This window comes from Somniosus microcephalus, chromosome 15, assembly GCF_052327205.1.
Source record: "Somniosus microcephalus isolate GS21.2 chromosome 15, FLI_Smic_1.0, whole genome shotgun sequence".
NCBI lineage: Eukaryota > Metazoa > Chordata > Chondrichthyes > Squaliformes > Somniosidae > Somniosus > Somniosus microcephalus.
In genome coordinates, this window is record NC_141001.1 from 11659176 (window position 1) to 11680858 (window position 21683).

A 21683-nucleotide genomic window follows, 5' to 3' on the forward strand; every position below is an offset into this window, starting at 1 on the left:
GAGCCCAATTTCTGCCCAACTGTATTATAATTTGTAAAAAAATTAGACCAGCTGAATTTAGAATAATCTGCTCCCTCCACTATCAGCAGAGACTGTTGAATTCTATCAAATAACTGAATGGAGTTAAAGACTTCATTGTGACTAACATATTGATGAGTGCAAGTAACTGCCATGAATAGGTTTTCCATTTCATCTATATTCATATAATAATGGTTATAATGACTTGGACTTTACCTTTGTTGCCTGAACTGGATTATTTAGTTTATAATATTTCTGCAATGTGAATTCAGCATTTTGTCTCAATAATAAGCCAAGAGGCTAAAACTGACTGGTTTCCTTAGTGATTTGGAATGTTAATTAGTAAGCAAATGCACGTGCAATTTCATGCAATTGTAAGATGTTGGTACCTTGAGGGCCAGGCATCAATTTATTCAATTCACAGGCAGTGGCTTGGCTGCGGCAGATATTTGGGAGGTTCGTGCGCCCACATCAAAGAGGAGGTGTTTCAATCAGGGCAGTGACTTTGATTGATGGTTTATTGGAACATTAGGAACAGGAGTCGGCTATTCAGCCCCTCGATCCTGTTCCGCTATTCAAGTAGATCACGCCTGATCTGTACCTCAACTCCATTTACCTACCTTTGTTCCAGATCCCTTGATACCTTTACTCAACAAAAATCTAGTTCTGAGTCTTGAAAATTTCAATTGACCCAGCATCCGTAGCTTTTTTGGGAGCAAGGTCCAGATTTCTCCAGTGTGAAAAAGTATTTCCTGATTTTACTCCTAAAGGGCCTAGCTCTAATTTGAAGGTTATGCCCTCTCATACTGGATTCCCCCATTAGAGGAAATCGTTTCTCTGCATCTACCATATTGATTCCCTTTATCATTTTAAACACATCAATTAGATCACCCCTCAGCCTCCTAAACTCAAGGGAATACAAGCCACATTTATGCAAACTGTCCTTGTAATTTAACCCTTTAAGCCCTGGTATTCTGGTGAATCAATGCTGCACCACTTCCAAGGCCAATATCTCTTTCCTGAGGTTCGGTGCCCAAAACTGAACGCAGATGGGGTCTGACCAAGATTCTGTACAACTGAAGCATCACTTCCTCACTTCGGATATCCAACCCCATGAGAGAAAGACCAACATTCCATTATTCTTTTTGATTACATTTTGTACCTGTGAACTAGCTTTATGTTATTTCTGTACATGGACATCTAAATCCCTTTGCTCCTCTGAATTCCTCACCATTAACATATATTCTGTTTGCTTTCTCAGATCTAAAGTGGATAACCTCACACTTCTCTACATTGTTTTGCCCACTCACTTAGTCTGCCTATGTCCCTTTGTAATTTCCCCCTCACATCCACCTAACTTACTGTGCCTCTTAACTTAGCATGCTCAGTTATACAACTCATCCAAGTCATTAAGATATATGGTGAAGAGCTGGGATGTGGGACTAAGCACGACTGCTCTTTCAAGGAGCTAGCACAGGCACAATGGGCCAAATGGCCTCCTTCTATGCTGTAAGTTTCTATGAATCTATGAATCTATTCTATGAATCTATGAATCTATTCTATGAATCTAGCTGAGGCTCCTGTACAGATCCCACTTGTCACATCCCGCCAATCAGAGCATGTTCTCTTTATCCTTACTCTCTGCCTCCCACTTCCCAACCAGTTACCAACCCATGTCACATGGTTACCTCCAATTCCATGCGCTCTCGTTTTTGCTACTAATCCTTTGTGCATCACCTTATCAAATGCATTCAGGAAGTCCATATAGACAACATCCATAGACACTTCCCTCTCCACCTTGTTAGTGACCTCAAAAACCTTAACTAGATTAGTCATATATAACCTACCCTTCATAAATCCATGCTGATTCTCTTTGATCAACTCATACTTGTTCAAATGCTCAGTCTGTCCCTGATGATAGATTCCAGTAACTTCCCCAGAACTGATGAAGCTGTAGTTACCTGGTTTCTCCCCCCTCCCCTCTTAATTAATGGAGTGACATTTGTAATTTTCCAATCTAAGTGCACAATTCCTGAATCTAGAGCCCTTTGGAAAATTATGAGTAACGCATCTGTAATATCCTCACCTATTTTTTGTTGTTGTGAGCTGTGCCTTGGCAAGTAACAATAAGAACTTACGTGTTAAAAGTCTAGGCGAATTAGCTTCACTAGGAGTGGTAAAGCAATATTTAAATAGTTAGTACATTTCTTGTTTTTAGAAATGAGGAGCATAGGAAATTGACAGTTCTCACTGTGAAAACTGCATATGGTTCCTTCATGTATTTTATGAAAAAATAAACCAGTTGATAGATTGAAGCTGTGCCAGATTCAATAGAAAGTTTTTAAGTCTGCCTTCTGTAAACAGAAAAAGCAGATGGATAGTTCAGTAGCCAGTACACAGAGAATGGTTCTCTGTTACAATCTCCAGGACATGCTCTAATTTAATTAGATATTTGGCAGTGAAAGGTGCACTCCAAATTATAGGGAATGCGAGGTCTGCATATGAAAGTGAATGGTGACACTGAAAAGACCTTGTTCAAAAACCAAAAGCTTTGACATGATAAATAAAGGTATATATATAGTGTATTTATTTATTAGAATTATTGACAGATATCTTTTGCACACAGTAAGAGTATTTATTGGCATATCACGCAGGACAATAAATAGAAACGTTCATCTTTTTCAGAATAAAATTGTTTAATTAGAAACTAACTTGAATAAAAGAAAAAAAGCTAACAATAAACAGCAACAGTATAAGCTTTGGAACTGAGAAGCTATTAGATTTTTCAAACAGAATGAATTTGATTTGCTAACATCTTTGATTTATTTTATTTTATATGTGTTTTATAAACTTCTTGGCATTTGCTCGTCTACTGTGCCTTTGCTTTCTTTCCTTAGGTCGGTTTTCTTGAAGGTTATTTTCTAGGTTTCCTTCCACTTTACTTTTGTTGGATTCATTTGCTTTGTTAAAGCTTGTGATGCCTGTCTCTCTTTCTGAACTGATCAAGCTCTGCATGTCTCCAGACTCATTGCTCCTGTCTGGACTGCGTTTTGCTCGAGATGCTTTGTACACTGTGCTGTTAAGGGGTGGGTTGGTTGGTTCCTCGCAGTTATTTTCTATGCAATCACATGTATCCACATAGATGTATGGGTACTGAAAAGTACTTCCATCAGGGCACAACAAAATAGTTTTCCTTTGGTGGGTCTTCATCTCTTGACAACAAATACATGTGTGCTCCATTGAATTTGCTTCTGAAGAATACCTATTATTAGACATAGTATAAGAGAATTAAAACATGAGAAAACATGAGACAAAGCCCTCTTACATAATAAAAAAAGACCATGTGGGGGAGCAGGTACACCAAATAAAAAAATTATTACTTACTTAGAGTAAGTACCACACATTCCTTCACATGCTGCCATTTCCACTTTGTCCAACGACTTGCAGCCATCGTGCGTAATCTGGACCATCACGTTTGTACGCTTACAACTCTGCTTTTCTTGACCTGTGTTATGATTGTAAATATGATCATTTAGAAACTGAGTATAGGACTTCCAATATGAAAAGAGAACAACAGCACTTACTCTGACTAATAACATTGGTTTGGTGGCTAAAAAGGCTTATGAAAATTGGGGTTAATGAAACAGATCCAAATTTTCTATTCCGAAAGCTGGAGGTGAGTGTACCCTACTCACATTTCTGTAGATCTATATTTTCAATGTTGATATTTTTATATAAGTTAATGTTATTTTCACTGAGCAAAAAAGTGAACAAAAATATTAAACTTTTTACACCATCTATAATATCAGGAAGTGGCATCGCAATGAATGTCTTAATCTTTAGCAAGTGGCATCTCAGTACGTGTAACATTAGCAAGTGGCACACATACTCTCTGAGGTAACATAAGCAAGTGGCACACATACTCTGAGGTAACATTAGCAACTGGCACACATACTCTCTGAGGTAACATTAGCAAGTGGCACACATACTCTCTGAGGTAACATTAGCAAGTGGCACACATACTCTCTGAGGTAATATTAGCAAGTGGCACACATACTCTCTGAGGTAATATAAGCAAGTGGCACACATACTCTCTGAGGTAACATTAGCAAGTGGCACACATACTCTCTGAGGTAACATTAGCAAGTGGCACACATACTCTCTGAGGTAACATTAGCAAGTGACACACATACTCTCTGAGGTAACATTAGCAAGTGGCACACATACTCTGAGGTAACATTAGCAAGTGGCACACATACTCTCTGAGGTAACATTAGCAAGTGACACACATACTCTCTGAGGTAACATTAGCAAGTGGCACACATACTCTCTGAGGTAACATTAGCAAGTGGCACACATACTCTCTGAGGTAACATTAGCAAGTGGCACACATACTCTCTGAGGTAACATTAGCAAGTGGCACACATACTCTCTGAGGTAATATAAGCAAGTGGCACACATACTCTCTGAGGTAACATTAGCAAGTGACACACATACTCTCTGAGGTAACATTAGCAAGTGGCACACACACTCTCTGAGGTAACATTAGCAAGTGGCACACATACTCTCTGAGGTAACATTAGCAAGTGGCACACATACTCTCTGAGGTAACATTAGCAAGTGGCACACATACTCTCTGAGGTAACATTAGCAAGTGGCACACATACTCTCTGAGGTAACATTAGCAAGTGGCACACATACTCTCTGAGGTAACATTAGCAAGTGGCACACATACTCTCTGAGGTAATATAAGCAAGTGGCACACATACTCTCTGAGGTAACATTAGCAAGTGACACACACACTCGCTGAGGTAACATTAGCAAGTGGCACACATACTCTCTGAGGTAACATTAGCAAGTGGCACACATACTCTCTGAGGTAACATAAGCAAGTGGCACACATACTCTCTGAGGTAACATTAGCAAGTGGCACACATACTCTCTGAGGTAACATTAGCAAGTGGCACACATACTCTCTGAGGTAACATTAGCAAGTGGCACACATACTCTCTGAGGTAACATTAGCAAGTGGCACACATACTCTCTGAGGTAATATTAGCAAGTGGCACACACTCTCTGAGGTAACATTAGCAAGTGGCACACATACTCTCTGAGGTAACATTAGCAAGTGGCACACATACTCTCTGAGGTAACATCAGCAAGTGGCACACATACTCTCTGAGGTAATATTAGCAAGTGGCACACATACTCTCTGAGGTAACATTAGCAAGTGGCACACATACTCTCTGAGGTAACATTAGCAAGTGGCACACACACTCTCTGAGGTAACATTAGCAAGTGGCACACATACTCTCTGAGGTAACATTAGCAAGTGGCACACATACTCTCTGAGGTAACATTAGCAAGTGGCACACATACTCTCTGAGGTAACATTAGCAAGTGGCACACATACTCTCTGAGGTAACATTAGCAAGTGGCACACATACTCTCTGAGGTAATATAAGCAAGTGGCACACATACTCTCTGAGGTAACATTAGCAAGTGGCACACATACTCTCTGAGGTAACATTAGCAAGTGACACACATACTCTCTGAGGTAATATAAGCAAGTGGCACACATACTCTCTGAGGTAACATTAGCAAGTGGCACACATACTCTCTGAGGTAACATTAGCAAGTGGCACACATACTCTCTGAGGTAATATAAGCAAGTGGCACACATACTCTCTGAGGTAACATTAGCAAGTGACACACATACTCTCTGAGGTAACATTAGCAAGTGGCACACATACTCTCTGAGGTAACATTAGCAAGTGGCACCCATACTCTCTGAGGTAATATTAGCAAGTGGCACACATACTCTCTGAGGTAACATTAGCAAGTGGCACACATACTCTCTGAGGTAACATTAGCAAGTGGCACACATACTCTCTGAGGTAACATAAGCAAGTGGCACACATACTCTCTGGGGTAACATTAGCAAGTGACACACATACTCTCTGGGGTAACATTAGCAAGTGGCACACATACTCTCTGAGGTAACATTAGCAAGTGACACACATACTCTCTGAGGTAATATAAGCAAGTGGCACACATACTCTCTGAGGTAACATTGGCAAGTGGCACACATACTCTCTGAGGTAACATTAGCAAGTGACACACATACTCTCTGAGGTAATATAAGCAAGTGGCACACATACTCTCTGAGGTAACACTAGCAAGTGGCACACATACTCTGAGGTAACATTAGCAAGTGGCACACATACTCTCTGAGGTAATATTAGCAAGTGGCACACATACTCTCTGAGGTAACATAAGCAAGTGGCACACATACTCTCTGAGGTAATATTAGCAAGTGGCACACATACTCTCTGAGGTAACATAAGCAAGTGGCACACATACTCTCTGAGGTAACATTAGCAAGTGGCACACATACTCTGAGGTAACATTAGCAAGTGGCACACATACTCTCTGAGGTAATATAAGCAAGTGGCACACATACTCTCTGAGGTAACTCTAGCAAGTGGCACACATACTCTCTGAGGTAATATAAGCAAGTGGCACACATACTCTCTGAGGTAACACTAGCAAGTGGCACACATACTCTCTGAGGTAACATTAGCAAGTGGCACACATACTCTCTGAGGTAATATAAGCAAGTGGCACACATACTCTCTGAGGTAACATTAGCAAGTGGCACACATACTCTCTGAGGTAACATTAGCAAGTGGCACACATACTCTCTGAGGTAATATAAGCAAGTGGCACACATACTCTCTGAGGTAACATTAGCAAGTGGCACACATACTCTCTGAGGTAACATTAGCAAGTGACACACATACTCTCTGAGGTAACATTAGCAAGTGGCACACATACTCTCTGAGGTAACATTAGCAAGTGACACACATACTCTCTGAGGTAACATTAGCAAGTTGCACTTCAGTGAGTGTGTAATTTTATCAAGTGGCACCTCAGCCAGTGTGTATAATATTAGCAATGACACTTCAGTGTGTGTGTAAAATTAGGAAGTGGCAATTAATTTAATAACGTTGATTTTAACCCCCCACCTGGTGGGAATGGTGCGGGCGGGGTATTAAGCTGGTGTGGGGGGTTGTACGCATTCCCGACCACTGCCATCATAATTTACCTCAGGACAGGCATGGGAGGACCACCAGCCCCAAGTAGGCAGGTGGTACATCACATGGAAAAGTCATGGCCCGATTACATCATCAGCACTGCAATTTCATTTTAATTTACAAATTCAAGAGATCCAACCTCAATAGCGCTACACTGTAGGAAGTCCATGGAGTTGCCAGAAGAGGCAAAGGTAAATTAGCAAATTTTACTTTTATGTGGAATCCTTCTTGGCCAGGAGGAGCAGGACTGCTCCCCCTGGCTCTACAAGGAGTCCTTGGTCCTTCCCTACCTTGGCCTTGCCTCTCCCTCCCACGGTGGGGATCTTCACCCAAACCTCCTTCACAGCACTAATTTCATGCTGGGTCCCATTCCCTTGCATCCCCGGTATCCTTGGACTTCTGACCCCATTTGTGCTCCTGCCTGCCGGCCTTGACATCACTCCCACTGGTTTTGGGTGGGAGTCAGTGGTGTGATATATAAATGAGGCCTGTGATTTAAAATGCCCCAGGTCTCAGGATTACCTGTGGCAAAAATCGGCAACAGCAATTTTCAGGCTGTAACGAACATTTCGGGGGTGAAATTCTTCATTACACACACTGCGGGTAATTTTGACTTTGTACCATAGTGTAAAATGGGTGATTGCGAAATCAATGGAAATAAAAATCAGGAGAGGTGTAAAATGGCCTGCCGATTTGGTATCACTTGTTTTACACTATCACACAAAATCAATATTACCCCCACAGTGTGTTAAATGGGAGTCACATTTTTAACCCTTGTTTATGTACTTAAGGCTGCATAACTTTACTTTCTGCACTACTAGATTTTGGTGCTTTAAAACTAATAAATAATTGAGACTATGAACCAATACAGCTGAGAAATACATAATTCCTCAGCAGCTTGGAGGAAGGAGACAGAAAGGAAAAACTCAATTTCTGTGTTAACTTACGGTTTGATGGCACAGGGAAGTGCTTTACTGTGCTGCAGTGGGACAATCCAGTAATACACAGAAGGTATAGGAAATCATGACGTTTGAAGTCAACATGGGAACACATATATAGAAAAGCTGGAGGTATGTGACTTGAGGTTAAATGCTAGGGTGAGAAATGAGGATGGCTGAGAATAAACATGAGCAGCCATAAATGAAGGCCTGTCATGTTTCAAGATTTTTGACTACTTAGCCTAGAAGAGATTTTTGGTTTAAGGTGTAATATATTTATGATATCAAGTCAAAATGCTGGAGTCATTAGAAAAAGGGTGACTGGGACTGTTGTAAGAACTCTCCCAAAAGGAGATGGGTTAGCCATTAAAACCATCACCCATATCATTTTGAGATAATGGAGGGATTGTTAGCATATTCCAACGCACTCTAGTGAAATTTGCACACATAATGCTAGGAAGGGGTTCAGGTCACATTATCATATGACTAAACACTGGCCAATAAAGGTAAAATCCTCATCATAAGGAACATGGGGTCTCCTTATGGAAGAAACCAATAACTCAAAACCTGAGAAAATACCTAGTGCAGAACTCAAGTTTGTAGTACTGCCATATATGTCGAAAGACATTGAGTACTGTGATTAATTTTTTACCCTTAGGTTTTTTTCACTCATCAAAAAGCCAGATGCTTAAATGGAGGATTTTTTCTATTGAGTGGTTTAAAGAACTAGTAATACATTTTTACACTTTATTCATAATACTGTAATACCATAAATTTTTAACACTCACATGTCTTACAACAGCCATCTCCAGTTGTAATAATTGTGTCCTGTAGCATCAAACAAAGTTGTAAATGTAAAATTTCAAATAATGTTAAAGATCATATTATGGTGAGTTGTACATTTTGTATAAAGATAGTAATTGGAAGGATCAAGAACTAGCAACATGCTGGCACAGGATTTTTATTCATCATTCGAATTAACATTTGGCAACGGTTTGATCTTGAGTCAAGAATAATTAACTTTCCCATATTCTTTTTGAGACCTGCTTGAAATACTTTTACCCAACAAGCCTCCGCCATCCCCAGTGAGTGTGAGGATACAAGTAACAGCAGGGGAGAGCTGCAAATTCTTCCGGTGCGACTTGCACCTGGTCCAGTTTGTACCAGTTGGAATTTTTGAATGCTAACTCAGCAAAGGCTTTTTTTCTATTTTATTCTAAATTGCTATGTACTAACACTGGAAGACAATGTTAGAATAATTTTAATAGAGTTACATTTTTGGCCTAATTTTAAACAATGCAGCTCATTTATAAATTCATACAAAGTTGCAGTCCTATTAAGTATTTTCATGAAACTGGTGCATACTCACTGGTTCACAGTCCTCTGGATGAAAATCAGGACAAACAACCTTGGAACTGGTAGATATTAAGCTGTCATTAATTTGTATGCATCCATAAACTGTACAGTTGTCATAAGGTGAAGGCCACATAGTCCCAGGCTAGAACAGCATGCAAAAAGAAGATAACAGTGAGTTCAAAAAGTATCATTAATTTATTATATGCTAAATTCGGTATGTGGGGCGCGTATTTCATTGAAAACTCATTAAAATACCCGCAGTACCTGTTATACCTTTAGATAATGTTGTAATAGGTGTTTTCAATGTTGAACCTGTCACAGTGTGTGACACAAAACAGCTGTTATTTTACAGTGACTGAATGTCATCCTATTATTGCAAACTGCCGACCAGATTTCCACAAATCACTCAAAATGATTCTGCTTTTTTTTTCATTGCTATTTTTTCTCAGTAACTGAAATTTATAATGTCCAAAACAAGGATTTAACCAAAGTAAAAAAATCATATTCCACAATAACATGATAAAGTGTATACACCAAATTATCTTTTGTATTAATCCCTTCATTTAAGTTTTTAAGGCCTCACCTCCCTCAAAAACCTAAGATTAGACTTGGTATTTTTGCCCAGAGCTCTGACTCTGTGAGATGAATTTGAATTGTGCTGTCTGGGCAGATGCAGTGTACATAATTTCCCAGAATGCATTAGTACCATTCAGTCAGCTGTATCCATGAATTTTGTTTTAGTTTCTAGCAGTTGCTGCACAGTAGCTTTTATTCAACTAATCACTGAGGTAAAATTAATATTGAGTCTTTTTTAAAACCTGGGACATAGAAACAGGTGTGGCCATTCAGCCCCTCGAGCCTGTTCCACCATTCAATTAGATCATGGCTGATCTGTATCTTAACTCCATCTACCTTAAATAAATAAATAAACACAATATACCCTAAATAAACAGAGACGCTGTTTGTGGGTGTTTGTGTGTGGGACAAAGGGAAACAATGTGCTCTGATTAAACACCTGTTACAACTTTTGTTTTATGTTCTATAATGATTAGAAGGTGCATCATGCTGAGGGGAGGGGGGAGAGAAATAATGTTAGTTCATTTTTTTTAAAAAGCAATTGAATTTTGAAGGCAACTCATTTATGCTTTTTGGACAGTCAATGCTAGTCGCTATACCTATGAGGGAAAGAAACTAGGGTAAGAGAGGGATGAGAGAGGAAGTGCATTGAGGAAGATAGATAGACTGGGATCAGAGACAGAGGTTAGAGAGAGTTACAGTGTGTCTTCCTTCATTTAATGTTATTTCAATTTTCAGGAAAACAGCAGTTGAATTTTGAAACCAACTGACTATTTCTCCTGTGTTTTGTTTATTTTTTAATGGTAAGAGACTCGGAGGTGTGGAGAAGCTAAAGGATGTAAGTGTTCATGTACAGAAATCATCAAAAGCTAGTGCATAGGTGAAAAATGTAATCAATAAAGGCAAAATTAATATTGACCTTTATATCAACAAGATTGGATATCAAAAGTGCGGAAATGATGCTTCATTGTATAGAGCCTTGGTTAGACTCCATCTTGATTGCTGTGTTCAGTTTTGGATAATGACCCTCAGGAAAGCTCTATTGACCTTGGAGGGAGTACATCACAGATTCACCAGAATTATACCTGGCTTAAAGAGTTAAATTATGAGGACAGGTTTAATAAACTTGGCTTACCTCCTCTTGAGTTTAGAATGTTGAGGGGTGATCTAATTGAGGTATTTAAATGATTAAGGAATTTGATAGGGTCGATACAAAGAAATTATAATCTCGAGTGGGGCAATCCAGAACAAGAGAGGATAATGTTAAAATTAGAGTTAGGCCATTTAGGAGTGAAATTAGGAAGCACATTTTCACATGAAGGGCAGTGGAAATGTGGACCCCACTCCACCAAAAGACTGGATACTAGATCAATTGAAAGTTTCAAGACTGAGAGCAATAGATTTGTGTTAGGTAAGGGTATCAAGGGATATGGAAGAAAGGCAGATAAATAGAGTTGAAGTAGAGATCAGCTATGGCCTAATTAAATGGCTGATCAGACTCGAGGGGCCGAATGGCTACTCAAGGCTACTATGTTTACAGTGGGAAAAGTTCAAATGCTAATTGCTTACACCTGTAGGACAGAGATTTTAATTTCTAGCACCTTTGAGATAAAGGGAAAGAAAGTGAGAGAGAGAGACAAAGAGGAAGACCCAAATAGAGAGAAAGGCAGACGGACAGTTTATCTCCTCAATCTAATTTGATTTCTTTTTAAAAAGCTGATCTTTGGAAGTAAACAAAGCCTCTTTGAGGGAAACAGACAAGTAGGGAGGGTAGGCTTGTGGGGAGCAAGTGGGACTGGGGGAGAGTGGATGGAGGGTTAACAGTAGGGTGAATAAAAGCAAAGCAAGAAGGAAGAAAAAATATAGGTGTTGAGTAACTAGTTAAAAGGTAGGGTAATGATAGGATGGATGCAATGGTAGGAAGGTGAAGGGGTAGGGTATGTGATGGGAGCAAGGAGTGGGGAGAAGCACGAGAGCCTGGGGCAGGCAATAGGAAAATAGCCACTGAGGGACACCTTTTCCTCACAACTTTCATCTCAGTGCAGCCTGCAGGCTTTGGCGGCTCTTTTCCCTACCACGCCATGCCATACCACCCATCACCTTCCACCCAAATGAAAAGAAGAAAAAGAGAGTAAGAAGCAGAAGATGACACAGGGAGAAGTAAAAGAGTTAATGAGAGAGAAAGAGAAGTGAAGAAAAGAGAAAGATAGAAGCAGAACAGGAAAGAGAGAGAGAGAAAAAGCAACACAAAGGCATGGAGACAGGTAAGAAAGTGACCATATTCTCTAGTTTATCGTGTCCATTATAGGAGATCAACTAGTAATAATTACTGATTTATTGGCACAAAATAAAGTAGCAGAGAATCAATTCTTTATTTTAAAATAATAATTATACAAACCGGCAGCAGATGGACAGATTGGTCTCCCGGATGTATCACACATCTAGTCTGGACACATTTACCACAACATTCTCCAATCACCTCTTGGTACTCAAATCCCTGTTGCAAAATACATTGGTTACTCCCACAAAAAATCTAGATTTAAACTGTTTCTGCAAAATCTTTGTTACACTTCAGAGGTAAAATTATAACTTGTTTTTAATTTCTAAATGTTTAGTTTCAATACTTGATTGTACTTGGCCTCTGAGGGAACAGTAGCATAGTGGTAATGTTACTCATAATCCAGAGACATGAGTTCAAATCCCACTATGGCAGCTGGGGAATTTATATTCAGTTAAATAAATCTGGAATAAAAAGCTAGTATCAGTAATGCTGACCATGCAACTACCGGATTGCTGTAAAAACCCATCTGGTTCACTAATGTCCTTTAGCGAAGGAAATCTGCCGTTCTTACCCGGTCTGGCCTATATGTGATTCCAGACCCACAGCAATGTGGTTGACTCTTAAATGCTCCCAGCAAGCTGCTCAAGGGCAATTAGGGATGGGCAATAAATGCTGCTCTTGCCAGCGATGCCCACATCCCATGAATGAGTTAAAAAATATATATTTTAACGCTGTTTCCTCTCATAGGGCACAGATCAGTCATGGTCAAACTGCTCCCAAGCTGCTACCGCTGTCTCTCTGAACTGCTGGTAGGGATTGCCTGGCAGAGGACTGAGGACAACATGCATGCCATCTATGGTACTTGTAATTTACACAGCCAGTGCCATGTGTTGGTTTCCTTTCTGTAATCACCAACCCTCAATGCATATCCTCCATTTAATTACTCTAACATGATTGACCATTCTCAGATAATCAAACATATATATGGCCTAGAAATTCGGTGGGCTGCGCCACCAGTTAGCGCCTAAAGAGGGCACTCAGTGGCTTTAGCGCCACTGGCCGCGCCTCCCGCGATATTTAGCTGGGGCGCTAATGGCGGCATTAACCTGTTGCGCTGCGCCGCCTCCGATGACATCATCGGTGTGCGCAGCGCCCTGCTACCGCCCCGATCTTGATATTTGGCAGCGACCGCCTCTGTAGCGCCGTTCGCAAATGGCGCCCGGTTCACGGGGCCTTCCTGTGGTGGCAGTGGCGCAAATTAAGGTGGAGGTGTGGGGCGGCCATTTTTTTCGGCGGCCGCCTGCCAGCACCTCTGTCCCCGGCCTCCTGATCACCCCCCGCGGCATTGCCGGCTCTTTTGCCGGCACTCGCAATCTCTGATCGCGCTGGTGCAGGCCCCTCCCCCTTAAGAATGGGAGGAAGGCCTGCAGTACCGCAGCGCGCCATGCCGCAGCGTGTGGCGCTACGGCACGTTGCGCTGCGATATTCAGTTTCAGCGCCCTAAGAGGGACGCGGAGCGCCTCGAGCCTCGCCCCGTGTCCCTCTTGGGGCGCTCAAGCTGAATTTCCGGTGGTCGCTACTGCTCCAAACGCTGCGCTAAATCCGGCGCCCAGGCGAGCTTGGCGCCCCGTTTGCGGCTCCACCCAATTTCTCCCCCATAAATTCTTACTTGTCCACACTTCTTGTTGCATTCAACCTTTTGACATTCAATGATGTTCAGCAGAGTTGCTGCGTTTGTGTCGTTGATGCAAGTACATATTTGACAGGAGGAGAGAGGAACAATTGCTCCAGGCTATATGGGGAGAAGAAAACGAGTGAATTTGTTTTTATCATTACTTAAACTGAACTAATAAATTGAAAGAAAAGACCACTTTCAAAATAACCAACTTACACGGTACTCTGCCCCTTCATTTACACAAACACCCAATGGCTCTATGAAGGAAATATAACAAGCACCATCAAGTTAATGGCAGCAGACAAAAGTTAAACACAATATATTGCTTTAAAATAAATTGTCTAATTAATCCTAATCAGTGGCACAATTATTTTTAGTAGGACAAGTATTAATCACTGATGTGCAAACTAATACCAATGTCAAATACATTACATTTCCAGTGCACTGGGTCCAGGAGTAATTCTTGTCTGTACACTGAGTATGTGCATGACAAATACCAGCAGAATGAGTTACAAAGCAGCTCATAGAGTACATTGGGAGGAATTTTCCAGGGGGTCAGTGGGCGGGATCAGTGGTGGGTCGGATGGGAAAGTGTTTTTTTTTTGACAGCAGATCGGGACCCCGCTGTCAACCCGCCACCACGCACCTTTCCCAATGTCGGGTCTGTCAGCGCTGAGCACACCCGACAGGCAGCGGCGGGGGACCCAATTAAGCTCATGGTTGCCTTGTTAACAGATCATTAACCAGGAATGGCCTCACCATGACCAGATTTACTTCACTTGATGCTGTACACTTTGGCTGCCACATAATGCGCCAGGTTGGCACCACCCCACACTAACACTATAAAGCATCCATACAATGTCCAAGCCATTCCTTTCACGCTCACCACCATTGCGAGAGGTACCGTTATATTTCACCATTCACTGCAGCTCACTAAGCCACTTCCAAAAGTGCACACAAATCTGTCCAAGAACGGAAAGTGTTGAAAATAAAGGTTTCAATGTTTGACAGCACATTAACAGAAACTTTACCTCAACATTGGATAAAATACCCAAGTGCCTACCCTTGTATGTTGTTAGTTGATATGATTGCACTAGGATGAGGATGAGTGTGAGGGGTGGCTAGTGAGATGGGGATGTAATAATGTAGATAGAGAGGGATGGGTGGATGTGCAAGGTAAGTTGTTGTGAGTAAGGATGTGCAGGAGTAGGGTAGGAAAGGCAGAGTGATGGGGTTGTGATGAGAGGCACAACAGGATGAAGGTGAGTGTGGCTTTGTACTAACGTTTCGTGATCTAATGAGATCGTTGAAAGGTTTGCGCCACTGTAGCCTGGTCCTCCTGATGAGAGCCCTGCTTGTGACCTCCTCTGCAATGTGCAACTAGGCTGTGTTGCTCTCCTGGTAAGTCTCTTCCACCCATTGGAAGGGAAGAGGACCTCCCTGCGTGCTCTGACTCCCTCCATAAGCATATTATGGAGGGAGTCATGGGAGAACCTGGGTGCAGCCCTGCTGTGCAGTCATTGTCAGTGTTTGCAGCGCTTCAATGCTGTAGAACACTGACAGCACAAATGTCAAAATAAAGTTGTCCATGGTCCCTTTAAGGAAACCGGCTGACGACGCGTCATGAAATGACGTCACCAGATCCGCTTCCTCTAATTGGACCGGGAAACATGCTGGGCGGGCTTAACAAGCCTGATCAACACAAATTCATTTCAGACAGCGGGATGGAGCCACCAGTGGGGTCGCGATTCGACATCACTCGCCCCAGACCCGCCGAGGTGAGCAAAATCCCGGCCATTGAGTCCGTAAGAAGCGAATCTCTGTACATTGGTCCTGATTTTTACTGGGGGAGGGGCAAGCATTAGGCTTGCGCCACTTCGCCAATGTGAATCCCGGGTCATTTTAACTCCAGGGCCTCATTAAGTAAGTTAGGCTTGACTCCTGCCCAAACCAATTGGCGCCAGCGGGCAGGAATGGACGAGCAGAGGAGGCCTAACTTGCAGAGCCCGGAGGAGCATTCTTGATCCTCCTGGCCTACTAAGAAACCTTTAAAAAAAAAACTTACATTTCTGTCCCTCTTCTGGGCCTGCTCTTTCTTGGTGCCCGTAGTTGCTGGCAAGGCCAAAAAACATGTTAAAATGGCATTGGGGTCTGACTGACATCATCAGACCCGGAGACATGGGTACCAGTGCGTAGGAGCCAGACGTCGCCTATGGTGCCTGTTATGCCTGCCATCTCTATGGTGGTCCTCCTGATTTTACTCTCATATCAGAGGAACAGGGCAAGCCCAAAGGAAATCTCATTATTCACAAGGCTCAGTCTGTAAGATTGATTTTTTTTTAATAAACTTACCTGCAGCTCCTGAAGTTCTGAGGAAGGGGCACAGCAGTCTCCTGCAGATAGCTCCGGGTCCATTGTAACCTTCACACTCCAGCACCCATGGCATGCCACAAGCAGGCCTCAATGCCTCTGTCACTGTGGCAGCATTGTTTTCAGGAGACTGTGCAGAGGTTGTTTGGGAGGGCAATGGATCATTGGGCTAAGATCCGCCTTCCTGCTATCATTTTATAGGCTGTTTTTATTGCATGGGGCTTCAGCCCTAAGCCTCCATCCGCACTTTCCTCCCTTTTTTGCCCTGGGAGCACCCAAGAATGAGCAAAATCTCCAGCCAATCACGTTTATGAGTGATTCATTTGAGTACATTAAAATGATCTTTGTCTCATTTTCACCCACAATTTGAGTGCAATGGATACAAAGATCATTTCAATTTCAAGTGAAAATTTGACAGTAATGTGACAGTAAATCTGTGCCCACTTTCGGTGCTGCCCAATTTTTTGATGGGGTGGGGGTTTGTTGCACAGACCTCTCACACCTGAAACAGGTGAGAGACTGATAAATACATTTAAATTATCCCATCATGGCATCATTATGATGATAAGCCTTGGCTCAGTGGTAGACCTCTCTCCTGAGTCAGACGGTTGTATATTCAAGTACTACTCCAGAAACTTGAGTACAAGATCAAGGCTGACACTCCAGTGCAGTACTGACGGAGTGATGCTCTGTTGAAGGTGCTGTCTTTCAGATCAGACATTAGACCAAGGCCCTGTCCGCCCTCAGGTGGACGTAAAAGAACCCACAGCACTATTCCGAAGAAGAGCAGGCTCACCGGTGTCCTGGCCAATATTTCTCCCTTAACTAACATCTGGTCATTATCACATTGCTTTTTGTGGGAGCTTGCTGTGTATAATTTGGCTGCTGCATTCCCTGTATTACAACAGTGACTACACTGCAGAAGTATTTAATTAGCTGTAAAGCGCTTTGAAACATAGAAACATAGAAGACAGGAGCAGGAGTAGGCCATTCGGCCCCTCTAGCCTGCTCCGCCATTCAATGCGATCATGGCTGATCATCCAAGTTCAGTACCCGGTCCCTGCTTTCTCCCCATACCCCTTGATCACTTTAGCCTTAAGAAATATATCCAACTCCTTCTTGAATATATTTAATGAATTGGCCTCTACTGCCTTCTGTGGTAGACAATTCCACAGGTTCACCACTCTCTGGGTGAAGAAATTCCTCCTCATTTCTGTCCTAAAAGGCCTACCCCTTATCCTTAGACTGTGACCCCTGGTTCTGGACTCCCCGACCATCGGGAACATCCTCCCTGCATCTAGTCTGTCCAGTCCTGCCAGAATTTTATAAGATTCAATGAGATCCCCTCTCATTCTTCTAAACTCCAGCGAGTACAAACCCAATCGACCCAATCTCTCCTCATACGTCATTCCTGCCATCCCAGGTATCAGCCTGGTGAATCTTCGCTGAACTCCTTCCATGGCAAGAATATCCTTCCTCAGATAAGGCGACCAAAACTGCACACAATACTCAAGATGTGGTCTCACCAAGGCCCTGTACAACTGCAGCAAGACATCCTTGTTCTTGTACTCAAACCCTCTCGCTATGAAGGCCAACATACCATTTGCCTTCTTAACCGCTTGCTGCACCTGCATGCTTGCCTTCAGCGACTGGTGCACAAGGACACCCAGGTCTCGTTGCACTTCCCCTTCTCCCAATCTATTGCCATTCAGATAATAATCTGCCTTCCTGTTTTTGCCACCAAAGTGGATAACCTCACATTTATCCACGTTATATTGCATCTGCCATGCTTCTGCCCAATCACCCAACCTGTCCAAATCATCCTGTAGTTTCGCGGCATCCTCCTCACAGCACACACGCCCACCCAGCTTTGTGTCGTCTGCAAATTTGGAGATATTACATCTAGTTCCCTTGTCTAGATCATTAATATATTGTGAATAGCTGGGGTCCAAGGACCGATCCCTGCGATACCCCACTCGTCACTGCCTGCCACTCGGAAAAAGACCTGTTTATTCCAACTCTTTGCTTTCTATCTGCCAACCAGTTCTCTATCCAAGTCAATACCTTGCCCCCAATCCCATGTGCCTTAACTTTACACGCTAATCTCTTATGTGGGACCTTATCGAAAGCCTTCTGAAAGTCCAGATACACCACATCCACTGGTTCTCCCTTATCTATTTTACTAGTTACATCCTCAAAAAATTCCAGTAGATTAGTCAAGCACGATTTACCTTTTGTAAATCTATGTTGACTTTGTCCGATCCTGTCACTGTTTTCCAAGTGCTCTGCTATTACATCTTTTATAATGGACTCTAGCATTTTCCCCACTACCGATGTCAGGCTTACCTGTCTGTAATTCCCCATTTTCTCTCTACCACCTTTTTTGAATAGTGGGGTAACATTAGCTACCCTCCAGTCCATGGGTACTGTTCCAGATTCCATCGAATTTTGGAAGATGACCAGCAATGCATCTACTATTTCTACGGCCACTTCCTTAAGTACCGAGGATGTAGATTATCAGGCCCTGGGGATTTATCGGCCTTCAATCCCATCAATTTCCCTCACACCATTTCCCTACAAATACTGATTTCTTTCAGTTCCTCCCTTTCATCAGACCCTATGTTCCCCGACATTTCCGAGAGGTTATTTGTGTCCTCCTTTGTGAAGACAGAACCAAAATATGTATTTAATTGGTCTGCCATTTCTTTGTTCCCCATTATAAATTCCCCTGATTCTGATTGCAAGGGACCTACGCTTGACTTCACCAATCTTTTTCTCTTCACATATCTATAAAAGCTTTTACAGTCAGTTTTTATGTTCCCTGCAAGCTTACTCTCATATTCTATTTTCCCTTTCTTAATTAATCCCTTTGTCCTCCTTTGTTGAATCCTAAACTGCTCCCAATCTTCAGGTTTACTGCTTTTTCTGGCCAATTTATATGTCCTCTCCTTGGATCTTATGCTATCCCTAATTTCCCTCATTAGCCACGGTTGAGTCACCTTTTTTGTTTTATTTTTATGCCAAACTGGGATGAACAAATTCTGTAGTTCATCCATGCGGTCTTTGAATGTTTGCCATTGCCTATCCACCGTTAACCCTTTGAGTGACATTCCCCAATCAATCCTACCCAATTCGCGCCTCAGGTCATTGTAGTTTCCTTTATTTAAATTCAGGACCCTAGTCTCTGAGTCCACTACTTCATTCTCATCTTAATGAAGAATTCGATCATATTATGATCACTCCGACCCAAGGGGGCCTCGTACAAGAAGATTGCTAATTAATCCTTTCTCGTTACATAATACCCAGTCTAAGATGGCCTGATCTCTGGTTGGTTCCTCGACATATTGGTCCAGGAAACCATCCCGTAAACACTCTAGGAATTCCTCCTCCACAGTATTGTTACTAATTTGTTTAGCCCAATCTATATGTAGATTAAAGTCACCCATGATGACTGCTGTGCCCTTTTTGCATGCTTCTCTAATTTCCCTTTTAAGGCCGTCTCCAACCTCCGCATTACTGTTTGGAGGTCTATATACCACTCCCACTAACGTGTTCTGCCCCTTGGTATTTCTCACTTCTACCCATAGAGATTCCACATCATCAGAGCTAATATCCTTCCTTACAATTGTGTTAATCCCTTCTTTAACCAGTAATGCTACCCCACCTCCCTTTCCTTTTTGCCTATCTTTCCTGAATATTGAATACCCCTGGATGTTGAGTTCCCAGCCTTGGCCACCCTGGAGACATGTTTCCGTAATCCCAATCAAATCATATTCGTTTACCTCTATTTGCGAAGCTAATTCATCCACCTTTTTACGAATGCTCCTCACATTAAGACACAAAGCCTTCAGGCTTGTTCTTTTAATGCTCTTAGACCTATTAGAATTATTATTTACTGTGGCCATGTTTGATTTAAACCGTTGATTTCTCTGACTGCCACTTTTGTTTTTACTCCTTCCTATCTTTTGCTTTTATCCTTGTTTCCCTTTCCTCTGTCCCCCTGCTCAGGTTCCCAACCCCTTGCCATTTTAGTTTAAACCCTCCCCCAGAGCACTAGCAAACACTCCCCCTAGGACATCGGTCCCAGCCCTGCCCAGGTGCAAACCGTCCAGTTTGAACTGGTCCCACCTCCCCCAGAACCGGTTCCAATGTCCCAGGAATTTGAATCCCTCCCCCTGTACCATTCCTCTAGCCATGTATTCATCTGAAATATTCTTCTATTTCTACTCTGACTAGCACGTGGTACTGGTAGCAATCCTGAGATTATTACCTTTGAGGTCCTATTTTTTAATTTACCTCCTAACTCCCTATATTCAGCTTTTACGACCTCATCCCGTTTTTTACCTATATCGTTGGTACCTATATGCACCATGACAACTGGCTGTTCACCCTCCCCTTCCAAGATGTTCTGCAGCCGCTCTGAGACATCCTTGACCCTTGCACCAGGGAGGCAACACACCATCCTGGAGTCTCATTTGCGGCCGCAGAAACGCCTATCTATTCCCCTTACAATAGAATCCCCTATTACTATAGCTCTACCCCTCTTTTTCCTCCCGTCCTGTGCAGCAGAGGCACCCCTGGTGCCAGGAAGTTGGCTGCTGCTGCCTTCCCCTGGTAAGCCATCCCCCCCATCAGTATCCAAAGCGGTATATCTGTTTGAGAGGGGGATGGCCACAGGGGACTCCTGCACTACCTGCCTGTGCCTACTACTCTGCCTGTTGGTCACCCGTTCCCTTTCTGCCTGTGCCACCTTTACCTGTGGTGTGACCAACTGATTAAATGTGCTATTCACGACATCCTCAGCATCGCGAATGGTCCAGTATGTATCCAATCGCTGCTCCAGCACCGCAATGCGGTCTGCCAGTAGCTGCAACTGGACATAATTCCTGCACACATGGTTGTCAGGGACACAGGAAGTATCCCTGAGTTCCCACATAGTGCAGGAGGAGCATACCATGGCACCAGGCTGTCCTGCCATGACTTATCCCTTAGTTATTTGCAATTAAATTAAATCAAATCAATCCCACCAATTACACTACAGTTAAATGGTCTATTTAAGGGCCCTGGTTTACAAAAAGTCCCTGCTACACCACAGAGACTTTAGAAACTATAAACCACAGAGTTTAAGTTTATAAAAGAGAGAAATACTCACCAACCAATCAGGTACCTGCTTTCTGGTGACGTCACACTTCGATTACTTTTTACTTCTCTCCTTCCCTCCGAGTTTGGAGTTCAGAGATTAGTAAACCTACCTGGTCTCTTGGAGCCTCTTTTAGACTCCCTCTGCCGATCCGCGATTCCTGCCGACTCTCGCTCCGCACTGAGGCCTACCTGGTCTCTTGGAGTCTTTTATACAGCCGCCGCTCTGCTCC

General features: G+C 42.6%; 1 protein-coding gene across 1 annotated transcript in view; it reads right to left on the reverse strand.

Moving 5' to 3' along the window:
* Window positions 1-2582: 2582 nt before the first annotated feature.
* The window catches only part of LOC147106542 (uncharacterized), a 100576-nt gene continuing 81475 nt past the window's right edge, over window positions 2583-21683 (reverse strand). The window contains exons 13-19 of the mRNA XM_086007495.1: window positions 14158-14198; window positions 13936-14058; window positions 12384-12482; window positions 9423-9551; window positions 8842-8881; window positions 3403-3523; window positions 2583-3280 (exon numbers count right to left, since the gene is read on the reverse strand). Coding sequence (XP_085863621.1) covers window positions 2851-3280; window positions 3403-3523; window positions 8842-8881; window positions 9423-9551; window positions 12384-12482; window positions 13936-14058; window positions 14158-14198 — 983 coding nt within the window. The 3' untranslated portion in view covers window positions 2583-2850. The remainder of the gene's footprint in view (window positions 3281-3402; window positions 3524-8841; window positions 8882-9422; window positions 9552-12383; window positions 12483-13935; window positions 14059-14157; window positions 14199-21683) is intronic.